Genomic DNA, 20,406 nt, shown 5'->3' with positions numbered 1-20,406 from the left:
TTGAACATTTGATATAGAAAGCCTCAGCCTAGAAATCAAATCAGTGGCTGTGTCTGAGGATTTGACTGAGTGCAGCTCTGTGTTTGTGGGATCCTCGATGCTACAGATGAGATCAGTTTTTCCTGCAGTTTAACTAGGGATGCCTTCTTTTTTCTTCAGTGGTCAGAGATGCCTGCCTGTTATTCAGAACATAAGAGACAAATCTCTCAACTATAAAAAGCGAAAACTTTATTATACTTTTTCTTTTCCCATCACGTTGTGTGCATGCTGTGAGGATATCAGTGGGAAATATTGTATTTTTATCAAATATATTATTATCAAAAAAACTTAAATGTATTTTGAACTGACCATGCATTAAGAGTACTATAACTGCAGCTTTAATGAAAACATGAATATTCACAGGGTGACATTTACTGTAATATAATAACTGATAGCACACAGTTTAAACCATTTAAGTGGCTTTTAGATCGTAGTTTAATGATTGAGAGCATAAAATGAAAAAATTCTCTTCATTTTTGTTGTTGTTTGGAAATGGGTTTTCCATGTGAAGTGGTAATCAAGCAGTAAACTGTTTCAGAAGTTAATGAATCACCATTGAACGATGCTCCTCCTCAGCTCCTGGCCTTTCTTCAGGGTTTGTTTACATTCTACCATGAAGGATACGAGCTGGCTCATGAATTTGAGCCATACAAACAGCAGCTCCAGTTCAACCTACAGAATGTAAGTGACAACACCTCAAACGTTGCAAGCAACCACGTAATCAGATTCTGCTGCTTATCATAACTGAACATAACAAGCAGAGTTTTCACAAACGGATAGCCATGTGATTGCAGAAAGGACAGATATTTTCGTTGTAGCATTGCAGGCAGTTACTTTAGGCCATTTTTATGGTGCTGTGTCAAAAAACACTTAACTGCTGGAGTAAAACTGCAGCTGCTGCCATGCCCCTTGCTTCCATTACTATGACCTCAATGCTTTCAGTCTGAGAGTCCAAATTTCTCTCTGACCCAGAATGTCAGTGCTATTGCTTTATCAGTTTTTACTCTGCAGCTTGTGTCTTCAGATGAGGAGAGCACAAATAGGACCTGCAGAAGGTTATGAAAAGGTTTAACATTTGAACCTTGATCCCAATTTTAAACATTCTTGTGCAGATTGTTTTCCAGGATGGGGATACTCATACAGCTACACATGTGTCAAAATCTGGCCTAATAAAGAGAAATTATTGAGTATTAAAACTGCATAAAAATGTAAGTCTTCAGTTGTATACTGTGTATATCACGCTATCACAATTCTGCATTTTTCTCATAGACACGGAACAACTTTGTGAGCACCAAACAGGAAGTGGAGAAGCTGATGATGAGGATAAGGTCTGCAGATCAGGACTATAAACCTCCAGGCCAGTGGACTATGGAGGGCTTCCTGTATGTCCAGGAGAAGCGTGAGTCCTCGTAGCAAGGCCCCTGCCTTCCAGGCCCTTTCCCTCCCTCTTTAATTATAACTGCATGGTTTTACATCCATCACCATTAACATGTCTTGAGTTCTCCCTGGCCTCTACAGAAGACATCCTCTCACACACAGCTCATACTTCATCCTGTTTACGGATTCACTTTGATGCACTCTCAGATATGAGTGTGCAGGGGGGGTGTTACCAGATCTAGTAGATTTTTATCAGGAGCAATAAACAACTTTTGATTTATCACAATTTAAATGCACATTGATTTTCAGAAGTCTTTCCAAAACCTGGTGATTCAAAGTGAAACAGTTTTTGTCGTACTATAATTTTCTTCCTCATTTTTTGTGTTTAGGTCCTCTGGGATGCAATTGGACACGTCACTACTGCACGTACGAAAAGGGCAGCAAGACTTTCACCATGAGCACCGCTGAAAATAAGTCTGCTGGGAAACAGGTAGTTCACGTCACTCTCCTTTAGTTTAGTTTAATTTAGTTGCAGATATACATGATAAAAGCTGAAATGAAAATAATAGGTCGAGTGTAATCTGTGTGGGTGAAACAAAGACCTCAGTTGTAAAAATGCCTCGGCCTCAAGGAAAATAACATAAAAAAATGCAAAACAAAAAGAAAAAAACACAAGAAAAGAAACAAAAAAAAACATCAGAGTCGCTGAACTGGCACGGAAAACAAAAGACTGGCGGGCTGAAAATTTCAAAGTAACAAAATCCACAAATAACAAGAAAGGGAAACTCGGGGAATGAATGTGACCTTTTAACAAAAAACTCATGGGTGATTTGTTTTGTACGTGTCACTGAATACTTCACACATTATTGTTAACGATAAATGATTTCACTTTTTGACATTAGATCGGTATATTTGCCTTTCTTATTAGTTTTTAACAGTTACTAAGTAGCGCTTCATGTCAACCTTTTTTTTTTTTATTTTAATCCATGGCCTTCTTTTCATTTAACAGTCAGACATAGAAATAAAACTTGAACTCAAATTCACATTTCTTCTTTTCTTATTGATAAATGAGTAATGTGTGGTGTTGGATTCTTGTTGCCTTTGTTTATTTGTTTTTGTTTGTTTTGTCTATTCATGTGTGTTGTAGAATGGCCTTGTCCTAAATCAGCCAGAGATGTTCAAGCTCAAGTCTTGCATTCGGAGGAAAACAGATTCCATCGACAAGCGTTTCTGCTTTGATATTGAAGTGGTTGAAAGGTCTGCGATCCTTATTCTCAAACATGTCTTATCACCTGCATGGACTGAGGGCATGAACGAAATGTGATATTTATTACTACGTACATGCACTAACAAGTCTGTTGTGTTTGTTTTTCCTCCGTCTGATCTTGATACACTAAACAATACGCTGTCTTGGAGAAAATAGTCGATAGTAGTAATTCTTAACAGTTTGTTTACTTATTGAAAGACTGAACTGAAACTGAAACTAACTTTCAATGATCTGCATGTATGATGTTTTGTTTTCATGCATTTTGTGTTTTCCTGAACCCAACTGGTACACAACATCTGAACGTGCAAAAGCCGTTCAGGTTGGATTAACATCTTCAAAGGCTTAAATTAGCAGTGTTAGATGTCTTAAGCTCTGTTTGTGTCCTGCATGTTTCTCGTGTCCCCTCCCTACCAAGCTGTTGTTTGCTGTATGTCTGCAACATCAATATTTATTTTACTTTTGAACCCATTCCGTCTGTTCTCTGTGTTCATGTCATTGTAGAAATGACATCTATCGTGGAACTCTTTTCAGGCCGCTTCAGTTTTTCTGTAAAGTCCGGTATGTGAACTGATCCGTGTTGCCCTTTTAGAGCAGTTGCATGTGCTGCATGTGTGCTGCTACTTGTTCTATGCACTCATTCTCAAACCCAGGCCTAATGATTGCAAATGCCATCCTTCTTCTTCTTCACAAAATCAGACACAGCTTTGTCAATATGGGCTACAGGATGCAAAAATTCAACTGAAAGTTGATTTCATTTGCTTTTCTCTTCAAGCTTTATGCAAAGATTTATTATTGCATTGAAATCATTGGACCAATATCTAATCAAATTTATTAATAAAACCTACAGGAGAGTAGAATTGCACCAGGATCAGAATCCTCCAAGTGCCTGTCAGGTCAATTGCATGAAAGTTACTGACAAAGCTATATGAAGGTTTGATTGGAGCTCGTCGATGCCGTTTAAACTCAAACTATACTTTGTAACATTACACCCTTGCTACAAACCCAGAACTGCTTAACCTTGTTGAGTGTTGCTGAGCATGGACAATAAATATACTTTATTTGCAGGACAACTCATTTATTATAAACTGCATTGCCCCATGGTGCATGCTCCAGCCACAAGGACAGTGTGGGCCAGGCTCCAGTCTGTTTCAAGCTCATGCATTCATCTTCATTATAATGCTAACATGCTGGAAGACCTAGAGCCCATTCATAATCAACCCAGCTAACTCAGTGTCAAAGGATTCATCACCAAACTTGTTAATGAGGTGTTTAAATGTGCAGATACTTATATTTGCCCATTCTGACATCTAAATTCTGGTCCAAAATTTCTTTAAATGATTCAATAAATTATCAGATGAATGTTCTCACACGCCTTCATAAATAAAAGCACTTCAAAAATAATGCTGATTAATATTTAAACAGCCATGTCTTAGTTTTAAGAAATAGATTTAGCTCTTGAATATTCTAGATATGTCACATATTGTGAGCCTCACCTAACAAATCATGTAACACTTAGTGACTGAGGTTTGAGACATTAATGTTAGAAAGGTCTGAAACCTGGCCAAATAAAGATCCAAAAACCACTATCAGAGACAATATTAAATATATTTAATGTTGTTTGTTTTTTTTGTTTTTTTTTTTGTTTTTTTTTTTAAGTAATTTGGTAGAAATTGTATCATAGAACACAGACAGGTTGACACAGCTCCATGCTGCTTACTGTAGCTGATGACTAGGGAGAATTTCTGTTCTTTCTGTCGTCATCAGATGATTTTGAGTCATGGAGTGCTACAAATTTGGTGCCAATAATTCTCAGATTTAATATTTGTAACAGCTTTAAAGTGAAAGGTTATCAAGGTGCATGTTGGAAGCAAAACATGGATCACTCTAAAATAAGGCACGAGTAGCTTTTATTTGGGAATGGAATGTAAAGCACAAAGCCAAGCGAGGACACAGTTTTAAGTCAAGCATTTGCACACAAGCTATTTTAGTTACACTCGAACTTTTAAAGCTGTCTCAGCCAGTGTAAACATGGTGTGTCCAGGGGCCCGAGGGCAATGAGATCAGACTGAAACCAGCTCTTCTCTTACATTTTTCCAGGCATGGCGTTATGACACTACAGGCGCTGTCAGAGTCCAACAGAAGATTGTGGCTTGAGGCCATGGATGGCAAGGAGCCGGTGAGGATCTCTGTTTACAATATTTGATCTTTTCTGACAATTGTTTGGCTAAGTTGGTTTTTAGTTATTTTTTTGAGAAGGAAATTATACCAGATCTGAATTATATGCTATTGGCACCCTCTTCTGGTGAACCACTACCTCATCATTTCTAATATGATGATGTGGGAAGGGATGTGTGACATTATTTTTAACTTGGAGTAAAGCAGTAATGATTTCTCTAAACTTTCTCCAGATTTACAACCTCCCGGCCATATTAAGCAAAAAGGAGGAGAGTAAGTGTCTCTTTAAAAAATATTTACGAACCACTTTCATCACTGAAAGACATAAATCTATCCTGCATTAACAATATGATTAGATTAGCGTCTGAAACAAAAGATATTAATCATATATGGTCAAATGTTTTATTGTTACCGATAGCTGTTTCCCGCTCATTGAACCAATTATTTGACATACAGCTGACATAAGAGCCTTTCAGCGTAGGAGCTGTATCTTATTACTCTTGTTAGTTTAGGTACAGACATAAGTGAAAGCTAATTATTCCTACATGATGCAAAGTTAACCTAAATGGTCACTGACATATCAACCCTGATCTTGTGTTGTATTACAGCATATCTTAATGAGGCAGGTTTTAACTTCATAAGAAAATGCATTGACCTGGTCGAGATGAGAGGTGAGGCATTTCAATCTTTCAGCTTTCATGTGTCAGATTATTTGAACACAGCCTGGCACTAATTATGTTTGAACAAGTACTTTATTCATTAGTGGACATGACAGCACAATGCACTGGCCTAAGCCCTAAATGAACTGGAAGTCTTTGTCCTTGCTCCAAGGCATTAATGGCTTTTTTTTCTTTCTTTTTTCTGCCACATAGGCATAAATACAATGGGTCTGTACAGAATCGGAGGAGTCAACTCCAAAGTGCAGAAGCTGATGACCACAGTCTTTTGTAAGTAGCTGTAATTTAAAGCATGGATAGCCCTATTATAGACATCCTCATATATCATGTACCAAATAAACATGTAACAAACAACAAGCTGTCTTTTAATATTCATAATTTCTTGATATTTTCTTATTTTATGACTGTTTTTATCACTGTGAATCTCGTGCTTTAGCAAACATGATGTTACTCTTAAGGATGAGGAAAGAGCTCCTCTTGGTGGTATGGCAGTGTAATAGCCTTTGTGTCACTTTGTCATTACCTTATTAAATTACCCGACATAATCCTGTTTGCATAAGTTTCATACATTTGAACAAGATATGTCAGTGTGAGTTACCAGAATCACTGTACAGCTTGAGTGCAGAATCTGAGATAGCAAACATGCACTCAGGTGCACTTGATTTTATTTGAGATTCTCCACTTGAGTTTCATAACACAGGAAGACAGTATTTTTATTATTATTATTATTATTATTATTATTATTATTATTATTATTATTATTAATTTTAGAGTCTGTTTTGTATCAAGTTGTGTTAGTCTTTTTGAGTTTACAACCTATTTTAAGTTCTATTGCAGGGATATAAAAATAAAATGTGTTTCTTATAGCATCCAAGGCACCTGTGAATATGGACCTGGATCCAGAGATGTGGGACAACAAAACGATCACCAGTGGTTTGAAAAATTACCTCAGGTCAGCTTGTCCCAACCAACTGCGGCTCCTTAACTGTCAGGAGTCATCATTGCCTCCATAATGCCTCTTTGAAACCTTAGTCATGCACTCAGTGCTACTGACAGAGGAAGGAAGGCGGCTGCATTTAGAGGACTCATGTCACTAAATAACAGTAAATTACAACTGCTTTTTTATTTAATCAGGTGTCTCTCTGAGCCTCTCATGACCTTCAAGCTCCACAAAGATTTCATCATGGCTGTCAGTAAGTTATGAGAAATATACTTAGTATTAATGTTTTTACAAATTGCTTAACTACTGTTTATTAACTACTGTTTATTATTTATGTAATAGTGAACTTTAAGTTCAGTGCATTTGAGTCGAAACTTGTGGTTTTATTTAGTGTGGGTAAACTCTATGTATACTATATACTTCATATTTGAACTGAACTAGAAATTCTTTAAAATGTATTATTATTTATGAAGGAGTGAGATTGCATTGCCGCTCCTCTGTTCAGCTTCTTATTGTCAAAAAATTAATTAAGAAAAGAACAGTTGATTATTTTTCCTTCTCAGGAAATGGTTCTGTGCAATTTTCAATATGTGTGTTTAATGTAATATCAAACAGAAAATGTAATTAGTTTGATTTGTGCTCTTTTGCATTTTAGAAATCTCCATAAAAAGAAAGAAATTCTGAAGTCAATAATTACTATATTTTGTATTTCTGATTCTAGTATATGAACCTCCCATTTAATTCACTTATTTTGTTTTCTTTAGAATCAGATGACCAGAACTACCGGGTGTGCGCTGTCCATGCTTTGGTTCATAAGCTGCCTGAGAAGAATAAGGAAATGCTGGAGTTACTGATGAAACACCTTGTCGTGTACGTGTTTTAGTAACGAATCAGTTATACTGCAGCCTTTGGAGGGAAAAAGTGTGCCCCAGTCAAGTTTTGAAACTAATTTAAGTCTCTTCACAGTTCAGGGGGACATTAGTCCATTTAAGGGTATCACTACAGCTCTCAGTATCGCAGTGTTCACATTTGCATAATTGGTGTATCTGCAGAAATGGTATCCCATGCTTGTTTAACACATGTCTTCTACATGTAGTGTTTCTGCACAAAACCAATCCAACATGATGACAGTGTCAAACCTGGGTGTGATCTTTGGGCCTACTCTGATGCGGTCACAAGAGGAGACTGTAGCTGCCATGATGAACATTAAGTTCCAGAACATTGTGGTAGAAATACTTATTGAGAACTTCAACAAGGTGAGAACATCATTGTATGTTTGTTCTTGTGTATACATTAACGTATATGCAAGAACAGATTTATTAACACCACATAGTTTTACAATATTTGTATTTTATTCTTATTTTGAGTTTATTATGATAAGTAATCTCAGGGCACAAAACATAGAAGGAAAGCCAACAATTCGTGATGATAAACTTAAAAATAATGGGGGAAAACATGCAAAGAGGAAGACACTTCTGTCGATGGGACGCAGCCATCTGGTCAGACTGGTTGAAAGACGCTGAATATTTTATGACATTGTATTGAACATTATCTCAGGTGATAGTTTGTTGTGTACTTCAGAGAGTCTGTGAACATCATTGCTCTTTATGACACTTTATACGCACAGACCGTTTCAAATTTCCTGGAAAATAATTTAGGTTACAGTTGATGGATCAAATGAGCAGATTTTAGTGTTGATGACTGGTTTTATTACATCTGTGGGATGTTTATTGACCTTCCAAACCAGCAAAGGCTGCTTCTTTCGTCATTTTGCCGCACCATTCACGGTTTGAAAAATGTCTTGTTTCCTTTTATGGGTGTGATTTGTTCCGTTCACCGCAAGCCATAAAATATTTATAAACTTCAGAACTCAGTTGAAACTCTAACCCATCTGGTCATACATACATTGCGCAGATGTGTTTAGTATTCATTGCTCTCTCCTGGCCCTACAGATCTTCCACCAGCCTCCAGACCCCAATGTACCACTGCCCCAACCACAGAGTCGGCCCGGTTCTCGCAGGAGCAGAGCCATCTGTCTGTCCAAAGGGCCCAGGAAACCCCGCAGCCTTTACACCCCAACACTGTGCCTGGCAGATGCAGAAAGTGAGTACCAAAGCAATAATTACACTCTAAGTTTATCACACATACCACAGTCTGCCAAAGCCAGTTGCATTTGGTATGTCAGCAGTCTACACACAATAACATCTTCATTTATAGAAGCCTGATTTCAGATTTCTCAGTTTTAAATAGAAAGCCAAAATGCATTATTATATTTCTATAATTATATACTAATTAAGCAGGTTTTAATGATGGCCTTGCATGCCTCTTTTCTGGTCTCTGCATAGGTGACACTTTCAGCAGCAGTCCAAGCAGCACGCCAGTGGGCAGCGTGGAGTCTTTGTCATCCCACTCATCTGAGCAGAACACCTCCTCAAAAGCAGCATCTTCCGGCCAGAGGACGGGTCAAGAAAAGTCACTGACAGACCTCCGCCGTACTCCATCACAGCTCTCAAATGACCCCAAGAGCACAGTGTGTGCCAGCAGCCCCGAATCCAGCTCCAGGGAGGACACAGGGCGAACAGATGGCGAGTCAGAGGATGCTCTGAGCCTATCCTCGGTCAGCACAACACCAAGACTGTTTCCTGCACCCAAAAAGGCCCCCCACTGCCACACTGACTTCAAGCCAGAACTGATGAACCGCTCCACTTCTCCCTCTCTAAAATCCCTGCAGCTATCTGACGGTAGGATTTTAATTTGGGTTCTCATTGATTTTGTTTCTCTTATTGTATTGAACTTCAAATGAAAATTGACAATGAACAGAATCGATAAATGGTATATTAGTGTTGTTACTGCATATTCCAGAGTTCTCAAACTCTGACAGTCCCAAACAGCTGAGTGGAGAGATTACTTTCATGCTGGTTTCCCTCAGTTATGTAGCAGTAGTTGTATTAGTATCAAACTTATATGTCTTTGTGTCATTGCATGTGGTGAAAAACATTATTATGTGTGTGTCACATTCAAGGCCACAGGAGCTGCAGTGGATCTGTTCAAAGTTTAACAACACTGGAGTCCAAAGAGAGTGTAAAACCCACTATGCTCACGGGCCTTCCACCAAAACTGGGGATCCGCCGCAGGATGGACAGCTTAGTCAGCAATGGCTACCAAAGGCCCGCCTCAATGTAATGAGACTTTTTTCATTACCATACTTTTCCACTGCTCTTAATGAAGATGTTAAATCGAGCTGCACAATATATTGTTTGAGCTTTGCAATGTGCGTGTGTGCAATAGTCGCATCACAGGTCTTACAATATAAAAGGCAAATTAACTTAATGTTTACATCAATTTTAATGGTACTTGACTCACAGGTTTGTTGATTGCCAATGGCAATGAGCAAAGCTTCGTGGTAAAACACAATTTACGTTTGCAAATTATAGAATGAAACATGTACTCAGGACCTGGCGCAATAAAATGAAGAAATAAAACTCAATAAAAATAAGTGTCAAATACAGAAAGAAACACTTGTAACATTGACAAAAAGAGCAAAGATCAGTGCAGGTTAATTGTCGACATGATGGCTGGCGTAGAGAATAACTTGTGCAATTCAAGTCCTCTGTGAAAAGACCCTGTATTTTTTTTTTTTTTACATTTTGCATTATATATGGCAGGGTTAGCATAGTTCGTGTCCTCTTTGAGATTCCATCATTCTGACAATTTTCTTATTTTTTTAATCACTAAATGACAAGCCCCATGTTAAAACAATTAGCCACCTGGAATAAAATTATCAACCCTTCTGTAACAAGATTCATAACCTGTGTTTCTTCTTTATACAGTTTTATGACTAATTTATTACAGTTCAAAATACGAGTCAGTAAATGACTTTCACCTGCTTCCTTTATTGGACATATCTGTAATACCTTCCTGACATTTACAAAAAATAAAAAATTATCCATTTGAAGATATGCAGTATTACTTAATAACTACTGAAGAACCCATGTCTTGTGCCAACAAATGCTGATAAACATTAAATTTTGTGCATCCTGGCATGTTTCCACAAATTTGCTACCGTTTAATAAAGCATAAACACAATTGCTTAGCAACATTTTCAGTCTTCCTGCCTGCCTTCCTCTGTCTCTCCTTTCTGAGTCATCTTCCTCCATGGTCTGTTTATGGGTATTGAGAGGTTTCTAAAATCAGATGAGTATGTGTTTGGAGATTTATGTCTTTTCTCTGCTAGTGGGAGAGCTGACTTTAATTACGCTCTGCCTGCTCTCGGGTTGATGTGACCCAGCAGCAGTCTGCACTTTTTCTCCTGGGACAAATAGATTGTTTGACTTGTCATGTCTGAGGAGCCAGTCACACAGTCTCTCAAGTAGTTTTCCCGTATAGCACCTCCACTGCTTGCCCTAGGCTCAGCTGTGCCCTTGACTCTAAGGTTGTGTGCAGGGTCAAAAGCAGCTGTGCAATTAAACTACAATAGTTTAATTGTAGTTCGGCGGTGTCAGAGTTGAATCTGGAAGGAAACCTCCCCTCGTTTGTCATTTTGCCTTTCACTTCATTCTAAACAATAAGAAATACTGGCAAGTCTAAATGGACCGACTTCTTTTGCTCAAAAAAGGTCAGACAGTATTTTATTTCTGTCTGAGGCTGATTTTGTAAGCTGCTGACGATAAAACTATACTACTGACATTACACCAGGAAATATGTGTCCATGTTTTTAAACTGAACTTTTTAATGCCACCCACTATGTGTGTGGTGTGGTGCAGTGAACTTTCCTCGTCTTATTGTTTCAGCGTTGCTGCCAGGGCACAGCTTTTTGAAAATGCCTCTTCCCAACAATCTGCTCCAGTTGGAAGGTAATGTAAACACACGACACAACCTACAAAACCTGGACCTTCTTTCTTCACATGTGCCCTCACATTTCCTCGTTTTTGTTTACTTCATAGAGATGCCAAGGCCATGTATTCCTGTGAGGCAGAGCATAGCCACGAGCTCAGCTTCCCCCAGGGGGCACACTTCTCAAATGGTAAGCAAACAGCTAGCAGAAAGCCATTTACAGAATATATTGTTTTATTTATTTAATATTTTCTACCCTGCAAATATGCACAGGGCGATTGTACATTTGACCCTGTCCACAGACCTGGTTGTGTCGGTCTGTGGTATGCTAACAGAAAGGAGCAAGGACTTTGTGAATTGCCAGTGTTAGGTAGAGATATGAAATTATTTTGTTCAAAGAATGATACCCTTACATAACCTAAGTCAAAACCGCCTCTGGATTTATTTTATTTATTTATTTATTTTTTATTTTATTGCTTCTTCCCATTCTCGAGGAGATGAGCTGGCTCATAACCAGTCCACTCAGGTCACTGTAACCTAGTAATGGAAGGCATCAGTGCCTGTTCCCTCCTAACACAGCCAGCAGAGCCTGCAGCCAAATGCAGAAACGTCAACAAATGTTCCCTCACGCTTACAAGAAGGCAAAGCACTTTTATTGCTTTCCACTTTAACAGGCCATATTTCTCCACATCTTTATTAAGCATAACTATGGTAGGTTGCTTTGTGGTGTTTTTCTGTCTTTTCTTTTAATAGCTGTTGCCTTATCTTTGTAGCTTTTTTAAAGTAAGTTTATTTTGTTGATGTTATAAGTTAAGAGCTTACCAAAAGCACCATAGGAAGTTTTTTTTAAGGACCGATCTGACCCTAGGTCATCAGTTGACCAGGTTTTAAAATGCATGTAATAAAACAATAAGTGGTTTTAATATGCTTATACTATATCAGGAGTCTGCATCTGTTTTTCTTTTTGGACTTAAATATGGTTTCTCTTTTTTTATCCTTTAGTCTACCCCTCAGTTGAACCAGGCTGGCTCCAAGCGACATACGAGGGAAAAACTGGTTTAATCCCAGAGAATTATGTTGTTTTCCTGTAGCAGGTGGTAAACTTGTCATTTTTTTCATGGTATCCATGGAAAAGAAATTCACATTGTTTATCGCTGTGACATTCCCACCAAGATTATGACTGCCGTTGCTGCATTTATGCATTTTTATTGAAGAAATTAAGCAGAGCAGAATGCTCTTGCTTAATCAAAAGTTTAACATCCAAAAAAATATACCTCCTTTTTCTAAAATATTATGTATTTGGGGAACTGCAAATATTCAGTATAAGTAGGTATGTTCATACTGTTAAGTGTATATATGTTACCCAAGGTCTGCACTGATGCCAATATTAGCCTACAAAATCACAAAACAATCATATTCTTTTTCAGACTTTTTATTCTCAGAAATATATCACCTATTAAATTCCAATTATATCAACACAAAACTTCATCAAATTAATGGAAACTGTCTCCATTGTATCCATCGTCTCATATACATTTTTATTAACTGTAATTGAACAAGCTGTGATTTCAGATAAGGATAGTACTCTAAACTATTAGAATATAATATAGAAAGCAAAATGGATTTGCACCTTGACATTAATGTTTATGGAGTCTGATCATTGTTGATCCACTGAACCTGCTCACATCCACAGTGCACTGGTCAGCTACATGGTACTGTACTGTACGATACTTGCTCATAAGCTTTTCTATAACTGCTCTTAAAAATATTTACTTTTGTTTCTTACAACACTGTCACATTAAATATATGCTTTATGTAAAATGTGTTTTATGATGTTTAATAGATGAAGACTTGCCAGCTCTTGATGGCATTTACTGTAGTCATTGGTACACTGGTGTACGAGTAATGACAACGCAAGTATCAGATTATATTGTGTTAAAGACGACTTCAATAATTAATTTACTCTTTCTGCCACATAACAGTCAAAGATTATCTAGAAAGTTAACTTTAGTGATATTGTTTCTGTAAAAAAAATATTAAAAAAGAAAAAAGATCCACAACAGTTTGACTCTTCACTTATTACAAGCTGAAAGAAAACGGCAAAGTTAAACTTTCTCTGGAGGCCAGAATGTATTTGGGAGTGTATTTGACATCTTGCTCCTGCCAAGATCAGGGTGTTCTTTTCCATTTACATCTCTAAGAATGTGAGGTGGCCTTGAACAGTGATGCGGGACTTGTACTCCCTTACAGTTTGAAACTGTAGGGGTGTGACACGGAAATTATATTCATATCCTGAATTCGTAATACTTTGCGTTCTTTTCTGTACTGACAATCTGATCATTTGCAATCATTTCCTGTATCCTAACATAAACAGCTTGATAAATAAACAGTGATTCATTAAACCTGTCGTCTGAATTTCTTTGTTACAGTGACAGAGCGATAATGTGCAGTAGCTTTCTGATAGCATAGCATGATAAAAGTCCCTCATATCCATAATTATTTAGAAAAATAAATGTTTATTTAGATATATTTTGCTGGTCTTTTTCTATTACCAAAATATCTTTTACGTTATCCTCTTGTTCAGTGGATTATTTTATAAATCAGCTTAATTAAAAGGAATAAAGTTTGCACTACAGGATATAAAGGATGTGATTGCTTATTAGTTTGAATGGATTTAAATAAATGCAACACTTTGCTCATTATATCATGAGATAGACTGATTTGTTTGAATGTGTTGGATGTGTCTCATAAATATCTGCTAGTTGTGCTATTTGGAAGATCTGGATGTGGCTTGAATTTGATAAAGCATGCTGTGTTTTAGGGGGAAAAAAAAATCTTAAAACGAAAAAAGAAAAAACTTGTCAGACAAAATGGTGAAGTTGTGTTTCATTTTTTTTTTTTTTTTTTCCTCAAATATTTTCAAAGATAGATATCTTGCCAATTTCACCTCCCAGATGTAGAATCAGGGAGTGACTCCAATAATCCTCTAAGTGAATTCCACTGGTTTAAAGGCCGACTTCAGGTTTCGACACATTCTGCATTTCTTTTTCACCAATGATGTTAGTTCGATTTCTTTTTTTAGTTCAGTACAAAAATATCAGAATCTCTGATGGCTTCAAACCTACTGTACGGTGTATCTGCTCGTAAACTAAAGCTGTATCCAAGCTATCCATGCGAATGTTTTATACACTAGAATAGTGAATAATTGTATTTACTTATGCCTTTGAATTTATTAAATACATGATATAGCTGTATTTATTTTTTTTTAAATGATTGATTTCTGTTTTGCCTCAAAAGGACCTGAAGACATTCAGTAAACTTAATAAGTCTGATTTCATTCAAGAAGGCTATGAAGAATCCAGTATTCTGCCGTGAATAAATCCAGTCACAAGCCGTCTCCACAAAGTTGTGATGTCGACGCTGGCATCATCATTTGGAGTGGAATAACAGGGGCCTCACCATGCCTGCTAGGACCTTGGGAAGTTGGGAGGCAATGACCTCTGACATCATCTCTGGAAATTCTACCTTCATGGCATCTGCCTGGATGAAGGTGCTCAGGCAGAAGAGGTTGACCTTCTTCACTATCTGTCAGAAAAAAAGACATTCATGTTTGCCTTGGTAGTTAAGAAAAATACAGGTCTGCTGTTGTGCTCAGTTCTGTGAATTAGCCTACATCATGCATGGCGTCCATTAGTTTGGTAAGGTGGTAGAATCGCTGAGAGCTGGCCACCAAGCCCTTCTCCTTCATATGGATAGCTTTGGACAGCTCTCGGATGTAGTTTTGTCTCATGTCCTCAAAGGCTGCCTGACTTTTGAGTCCTTCAAGGGGCACTACAAACACATAGCACACTTATAGATTAAACCCTTTCTAGACACTATGAATTTAGGTAAATATAAAAAAAGTGTTATTCTATTATAAATGGTCAATAAACACTGAAAAATGGCTTCAGAAGCACAATACAACAATTACTACATTAAAAGGAACATACTCATAATAAAAGGGGGAAAAAAGACTCAATCTTTTTGTGTCAGTGTAAAACAAGAACGTGATAGCAGTTGCTACATAAATCTTGTCAAGGTCTAATAATCTTGAACAACACTCCCTTTATTCTTCTGCTCTGCAGTGTATGATCATTAAAGCATCACATATCTGTTACCAACACTGTACAGTCACAGTGGTTTATTAAAAATAAAGGAAATCAACATTAGAGAAGTTTTTCTTACCTGTGTTGAGCAATATTATGGCTTTCATACAAAGAAATTCTTCACGGGTGACTTGAAGATTGGCAAACTCCTGAGGAATAAACTGTATTGCCAGGCAGAGATCATAAATTGGAGATCTTCTCATCTGCTCCCTGAGAGACAAGAACAGAATTAAACTCGGGCTGTTGATCTATCAAGTGTCTTTTTTTTCCACAATCACTGATTTTTGAAAAAACACGTCATATATTATAAGTAACTAAATTACAATTTTGTTCAGATTTCTTGTATGATTGTGGTTACTTACTGACTAAGAATCAGATCAGGTGCAAAGTATAAATATTCACTGGTGACATTCTGAAAGGAGCGCCACCCAAGAGAAAACACCATCAGGTTCATCCAGGAATATTGGATTAGGGTCATCTGATCATTGATGTGAAGGTTACGAAACCCTTAGGTAAAAGATAAAACCCAGTATTAGAGCAAATTTAGTCATTTCATTCACCAGATTCTTTCTCTCTTGTGTGTGTGTTTACACTATAGGCAACGCAACCTGTACCGTAGCATTGCATTGGAGGAGATTGGTTTTCAGGTTATTTCTTTGCTTGCTTTTATCTTTGGCTTTAAGTCTTATATCTTATTATTTCCTCCACAGGGAAACACTTGTTTCAGATATTTACTGCTTTATAAAGCCTTCTGTTTCAGCCAGTGTAGCTGAGACCATCAGTAAGGCTTGCAAGTTGATTACCATGGCGACAAATGTGGTGACCGTGATGCAGAGAGCTGTTACCTGGCAGGGATTTGGACCACTTAACAATCCACAGCAGCTGTTTCTCACACAGTCTGTTGAGACTGTTGAGCAGAAGATGGGGAACATCAGGATGGGAGTTGTCATAGCCGGAATACACAATCTCTGGTTCGATGTTTTCCAGGATGCTAATAATTTGTTGGGAGAGTTGCATCTCATGGATGCCTGGGATGCAAGACATGGTTGTCAAGGCCTGACTGTCACCGGACATGGCCAAGTGAGACTGAAACATCAGGGACGGGGCAAAACCCAAGGCTTTCAAGGCTCCAAAACGCTTTAGTTTCCTGCCTGTGACACAAATATAAAGTCTAATTAGATCTGATTAAGGAGAGTCCAGTTTATCACGTGTTTCTTTTCTAACTTTTCCTTCTAGTGAAAAATTTGCAAACTGAACAGTAACGCATCTAAAACATTCATGTGAAAGAATTAAATACATGTTGCTCCATATGATTACTTTGACTTTTTCATTGTAGCACTTGGAAAATTCTTTTTTGATGTTAAAAAAGATTTAATAACACATCTCGGTACTACTCAGAACAATTAGTTTGACTGTAACTATGTTCAAAAGCGAAGGTACCTCCAAGCATCATCCCTGCTTGATAGCACTTTCGGAGGCGACATGCAGGGCAATTTTTTCTCCGAATCTTATCCACGATGCAGTCATTTCGTCCAGCACAGAGATAACTGTGATGCCCTGTGGGGTGAACAGGTACAGACAATGCACACAATGTTAAAGTTCTTGATTTGCAGACATGTAGGAACCAGGTGAGGAAAATTGTGAGAAGAAAACTGTTGAAGGGCTCTTGACTGTTAGCATGGCTACTCCCCATCTCATTGAGGTAGCATTCTAAAAGATCTAAAGAGGTAAATTAGATGTTGGCAAGGCTGTGAGGGCAGAGTGACATGGCCATGGTGAGACATAGTGGCTCTAATATATCTCACATCACAAGATAACAGAAAAAGGAAGAAAAAAAAGTCCAAGATGAAGAACACAGTGTGCACTGGTCAATGTGATACTGTTACTAATAGCCTTTAACAACGACCATAGAAGGTCAGAGAGTGAGTGTTTTGTATGTGTCTGTGTATGTGTATCTGTCTGCTATTATTCTAATTTGAAGTTATTTGCTGGGAACACCATTCACAGATTAACAGAGGAAGAAAACAACAGTTGTATTTTTTCGAGCATGTTTGTCAGAAAATACTGCAGTTCTTGCTGATTAAAAGCTACGGAATATGACACATTGTACAGCTTGGTTGTCAGAGTGAGGGATTGGACAAGGGGAGACTGTTTACCCAGGGCAGTCCTGAGAGAATAGACCTCATAGAGCCTGAAATTAAAAGTTTTTCCATCCATCCTCCCAATTTCTTAACCGCTTGGTCCAATTCAGGGTCGCGGGAATCTGGAGCTTTTCCCAGCAATCATCAGGATAGGCAGGGCACACCCTGGACAGGTTGCCAGTCCATCGCAGGGCCAGTTTGTTTTCCATTTGTAAAAAGAAATGTATATGTCTTTGTAAGATTTAGTAACTAGATATAAATTTTATGCCTGGGTTCCTTGAGAATCTAAAACTCAGGAAGGCTTATAGTTCTTGCCAAAGGTGTGAACTGAGTTTGTCTAAGACACATCACTATTTACCAACAAAAGTAAGGAGAGAGAAAACAGAGAAAAAGACAAATGTTAGTCAACTTGACTCAAACTTATTGTGTGGTGAAACAAACTGTCGAAATAGCAGTTTATTTAAAGTTAAATCAGGGTATTAAGCACAATTTGAAGCCTATCATTTAGATCATATGATAATGTAGCAAATAAACTTCAATCATGACAAGCTGCTTTTTTTCTTTTCATGAACGATACATTTGCTGATCAATTGAGCCTTCAATTGATAGCAATGTTTCGAAATGCCTCACTTTATTTTTCATGTGGTTAAAACTATGTAAAGTAAAGCAAAATAACAAATTAAATGCAATTGTCAGACTCTGGTAAAATGGAACAAACTTAAAGTATAACTTAAGGTATCTCTTCCTCTTTATTGTTATATATAGCTAAATTGTGTTGGAGATCATTCTAGGCAGCAGGTTAATCTTTGGCTTATTCAGTTTCATTTAAAATATATCAGCATACCTCTTTTTTCAATATGTTACCAGAGACTTTTTTTCATGTCTTAGTCATTATCATTTCAAAAAGACTGATCTTCATCAATAAATGAAGTATTTTAAAAAAAATTGTGTCTTATTGAGTTGTCACTCTGCAAGGAATGTATTATACTCCTCAGTAAAAACTTTTTAAATTTAAAATTAATAAGCATTTTTACAGTTTCAGGCAACAACTCCTGCTATTTACTCTCATAAGAGCAGGTAAAAGATAAAGCAGGAGGGATATTACAAACGTTTTTTTCTCAAGAAAATATTTCTTGAAATATCCTACAGGCCAAAATTTTACACATAGCAATTAAAGTGTCTGCAATACTTCACCACTCTTACTTTGTGTAATCATCACTACACATGGCCTGGTTGTCATTTGAGTAAGAGACTATATGAACAGAGGTGTATAATCCAGTTGCCACAAAGTATAAGTCCAGTCTGACAACTGTTCCAACCAGTCACTAAACCAGTTGAATTTATTTAGCTTAGCTCCACTGTCAGGTAGATGAGCCTTTCAGTGAAAACGTGTTCTAAATACACAGGTAGATCCAAAAACATGGCAGAGTTTCTACTTTCTTATTACTTCCACTTTATACAGCTCTGATTATAAATAATAATGAAATGATGTCTTTAACAGATCTGAAAATTGTAATTAGAGATTTCTTTGCTCACCTTCAACTGCCCTTTTGAAAAAGACTTTACAGCTTCCGCAGGTTAAGACTCCATAATGACAACCAGATGCCTCATCGCCACAGATCACACACAGTCTCTGAGGTTGCATGCTGCTCAAAAAGAAAGAAAGGCAATGTCTACCTTGTGGGGCCACCAATGTAGCAGAGGTGAATCCTTAAGAAAAGGTTTGTTTCCTTATCTTCCACATACTTGCTACAGGTTTTAATCATTGTTTATATAGACCTTCATGTGTAAATATCAACCTGGAACATCACAAAATTACAAAGTTTTGACTAAAAGATAAAACAAAACAAATTCTAATCCTGCATCTCATCTTGATTATTAGTGGTTAGTTTGTGCTAATTGACAAGACTAATTACCCAGGAAATGCGGAGAATGGTGATGGGTTCCTCTGAGACAGAGTCTGGTTCTGGATTCCATCGTAGCTGTTGGTGGTGAATGGGTCTTCGGTCAAGCTTGCAGACTGGCACCAGTACTGAGGTTCTGCCGGGGAAGTTTGCATTTGCCAACGAGTAACTTCAGTCTTATACATCGTGGGTTGACCTGTTGACTGCGTGTTGGCATCAAAGTTGACAGCCTTCCCTGACAAAGCACATCTGGAGTCTGTCCTTACCGGGTTTACAAGTTGCTCTGACTGGTTGAGGTCCATTAGGAAGTTCGGAGAGCCTTCTAAGGCTGGACGCGGCGCTGCGATGACTGGTGTGAAGCTTGCGGATTCCCCCTCCCCAAGTCCGAGATGCTGCTTACTGTCGGTGTCACAGCAGGTCTCCAGAGCAGGTATCTCAGGTGATGGATCAAAGTTTGGACAGGGGTTGTCCATAATCACCGAGGGCTCTTTTTCATCCTTGATGAACTTACAAGCCCCAGAAGTCGAAGACAAGTTTAAACTTGCGGCTGGTAAACGCTCGGATGTGGCCACATTTGTCCTCCGAAGTTTCACAAAATCCTCCCATGGGACATTGTCACTATTTAAATATTCACTGCTGCGGTCATAAAATGGCTTTGCAGCAAGTGAAGCATCCAGAACGTTACAGTCTTTACAGTCGCTGTTTGAATTCTGGCCGTGCATCAGTGCGCCAGAGTTTCCAAAATTACGCACGGATGAGATACAACTTAAAGACCGAGACATGACAGATAATTTTGCATTTGATCTACTGTAGCCAGCTTCAGTCAAGTCACTCACACCTGAATCAGTGGAATCAGCTGTCGAAGTGGTGCTGATAGAGCTCATCTTTCCGTTCATTTTATTTTCCAT

At 37.9% G+C, this 20,406-nt stretch overlaps 2 protein-coding genes across 2 annotated transcripts in view; one reads left to right on the top strand and one right to left on the bottom strand.

Moving 5' to 3' along the window:
• The window catches only part of arhgap42b (Rho GTPase activating protein 42b), a gene marked incomplete at its 5' end in the record, with an annotated part of 72,857 nt that extends 59,820 nt beyond the window's left edge, over nucleotides 1–13,037 (top strand). The window contains 19 exons of the mRNA XM_079246332.1: nucleotides 616–720; nucleotides 1,309–1,438; nucleotides 1,806–1,906; nucleotides 2,564–2,673; nucleotides 3,185–3,241; nucleotides 4,781–4,859; nucleotides 5,092–5,131; nucleotides 5,467–5,529; nucleotides 5,731–5,805; nucleotides 6,403–6,487; nucleotides 6,670–6,728; nucleotides 7,240–7,345; nucleotides 7,572–7,731; nucleotides 8,428–8,578; nucleotides 8,821–9,216; nucleotides 9,498–9,654; nucleotides 11,266–11,328; nucleotides 11,419–11,498; nucleotides 12,311–13,037. Coding sequence (XP_079102458.1) covers nucleotides 616–720; nucleotides 1,309–1,438; nucleotides 1,806–1,906; nucleotides 2,564–2,673; nucleotides 3,185–3,241; nucleotides 4,781–4,859; nucleotides 5,092–5,131; nucleotides 5,467–5,529; nucleotides 5,731–5,805; nucleotides 6,403–6,487; nucleotides 6,670–6,728; nucleotides 7,240–7,345; nucleotides 7,572–7,731; nucleotides 8,428–8,578; nucleotides 8,821–9,216; nucleotides 9,498–9,654; nucleotides 11,266–11,328; nucleotides 11,419–11,498; nucleotides 12,311–12,399 — 2,106 coding nt within the window. The 3' untranslated portion in view covers nucleotides 12,400–13,037. The remainder of the gene's footprint in view (nucleotides 1–615; nucleotides 721–1,308; nucleotides 1,439–1,805; nucleotides 1,907–2,563; nucleotides 2,674–3,184; nucleotides 3,242–4,780; nucleotides 4,860–5,091; nucleotides 5,132–5,466; nucleotides 5,530–5,730; nucleotides 5,806–6,402; nucleotides 6,488–6,669; nucleotides 6,729–7,239; nucleotides 7,346–7,571; nucleotides 7,732–8,427; nucleotides 8,579–8,820; nucleotides 9,217–9,497; nucleotides 9,655–11,265; nucleotides 11,329–11,418; nucleotides 11,499–12,310) is intronic.
• A 1,700-nt stretch (nucleotides 13,038–14,737) lies between these two features.
• Nucleotides 14,738–20,406, bottom strand: pgr (progesterone receptor; the record flags this gene model as incomplete). The annotated part of the gene is made up of 7 exons (XM_079246828.1): nucleotides 14,738–14,893; nucleotides 14,982–15,139; nucleotides 15,533–15,663; nucleotides 15,816–15,960; nucleotides 16,299–16,604; nucleotides 19,131–19,240; nucleotides 19,511–20,406. 7 exons carry the CDS (start codon nucleotides 20,404–20,406, stop codon nucleotides 14,738–14,740), a joined length of 1,902 nt encoding a protein of 633 aa, XP_079102954.1.

This window comes from Telmatherina bonti (assembly GCF_933228915.1).
Source record: "Telmatherina bonti genome assembly, chromosome: 9".
NCBI lineage: Eukaryota > Metazoa > Chordata > Actinopteri > Atheriniformes > Telmatherinidae > Telmatherina > Telmatherina bonti.
This window is presented reverse-complemented; position numbering and strand designations above follow the sequence as displayed.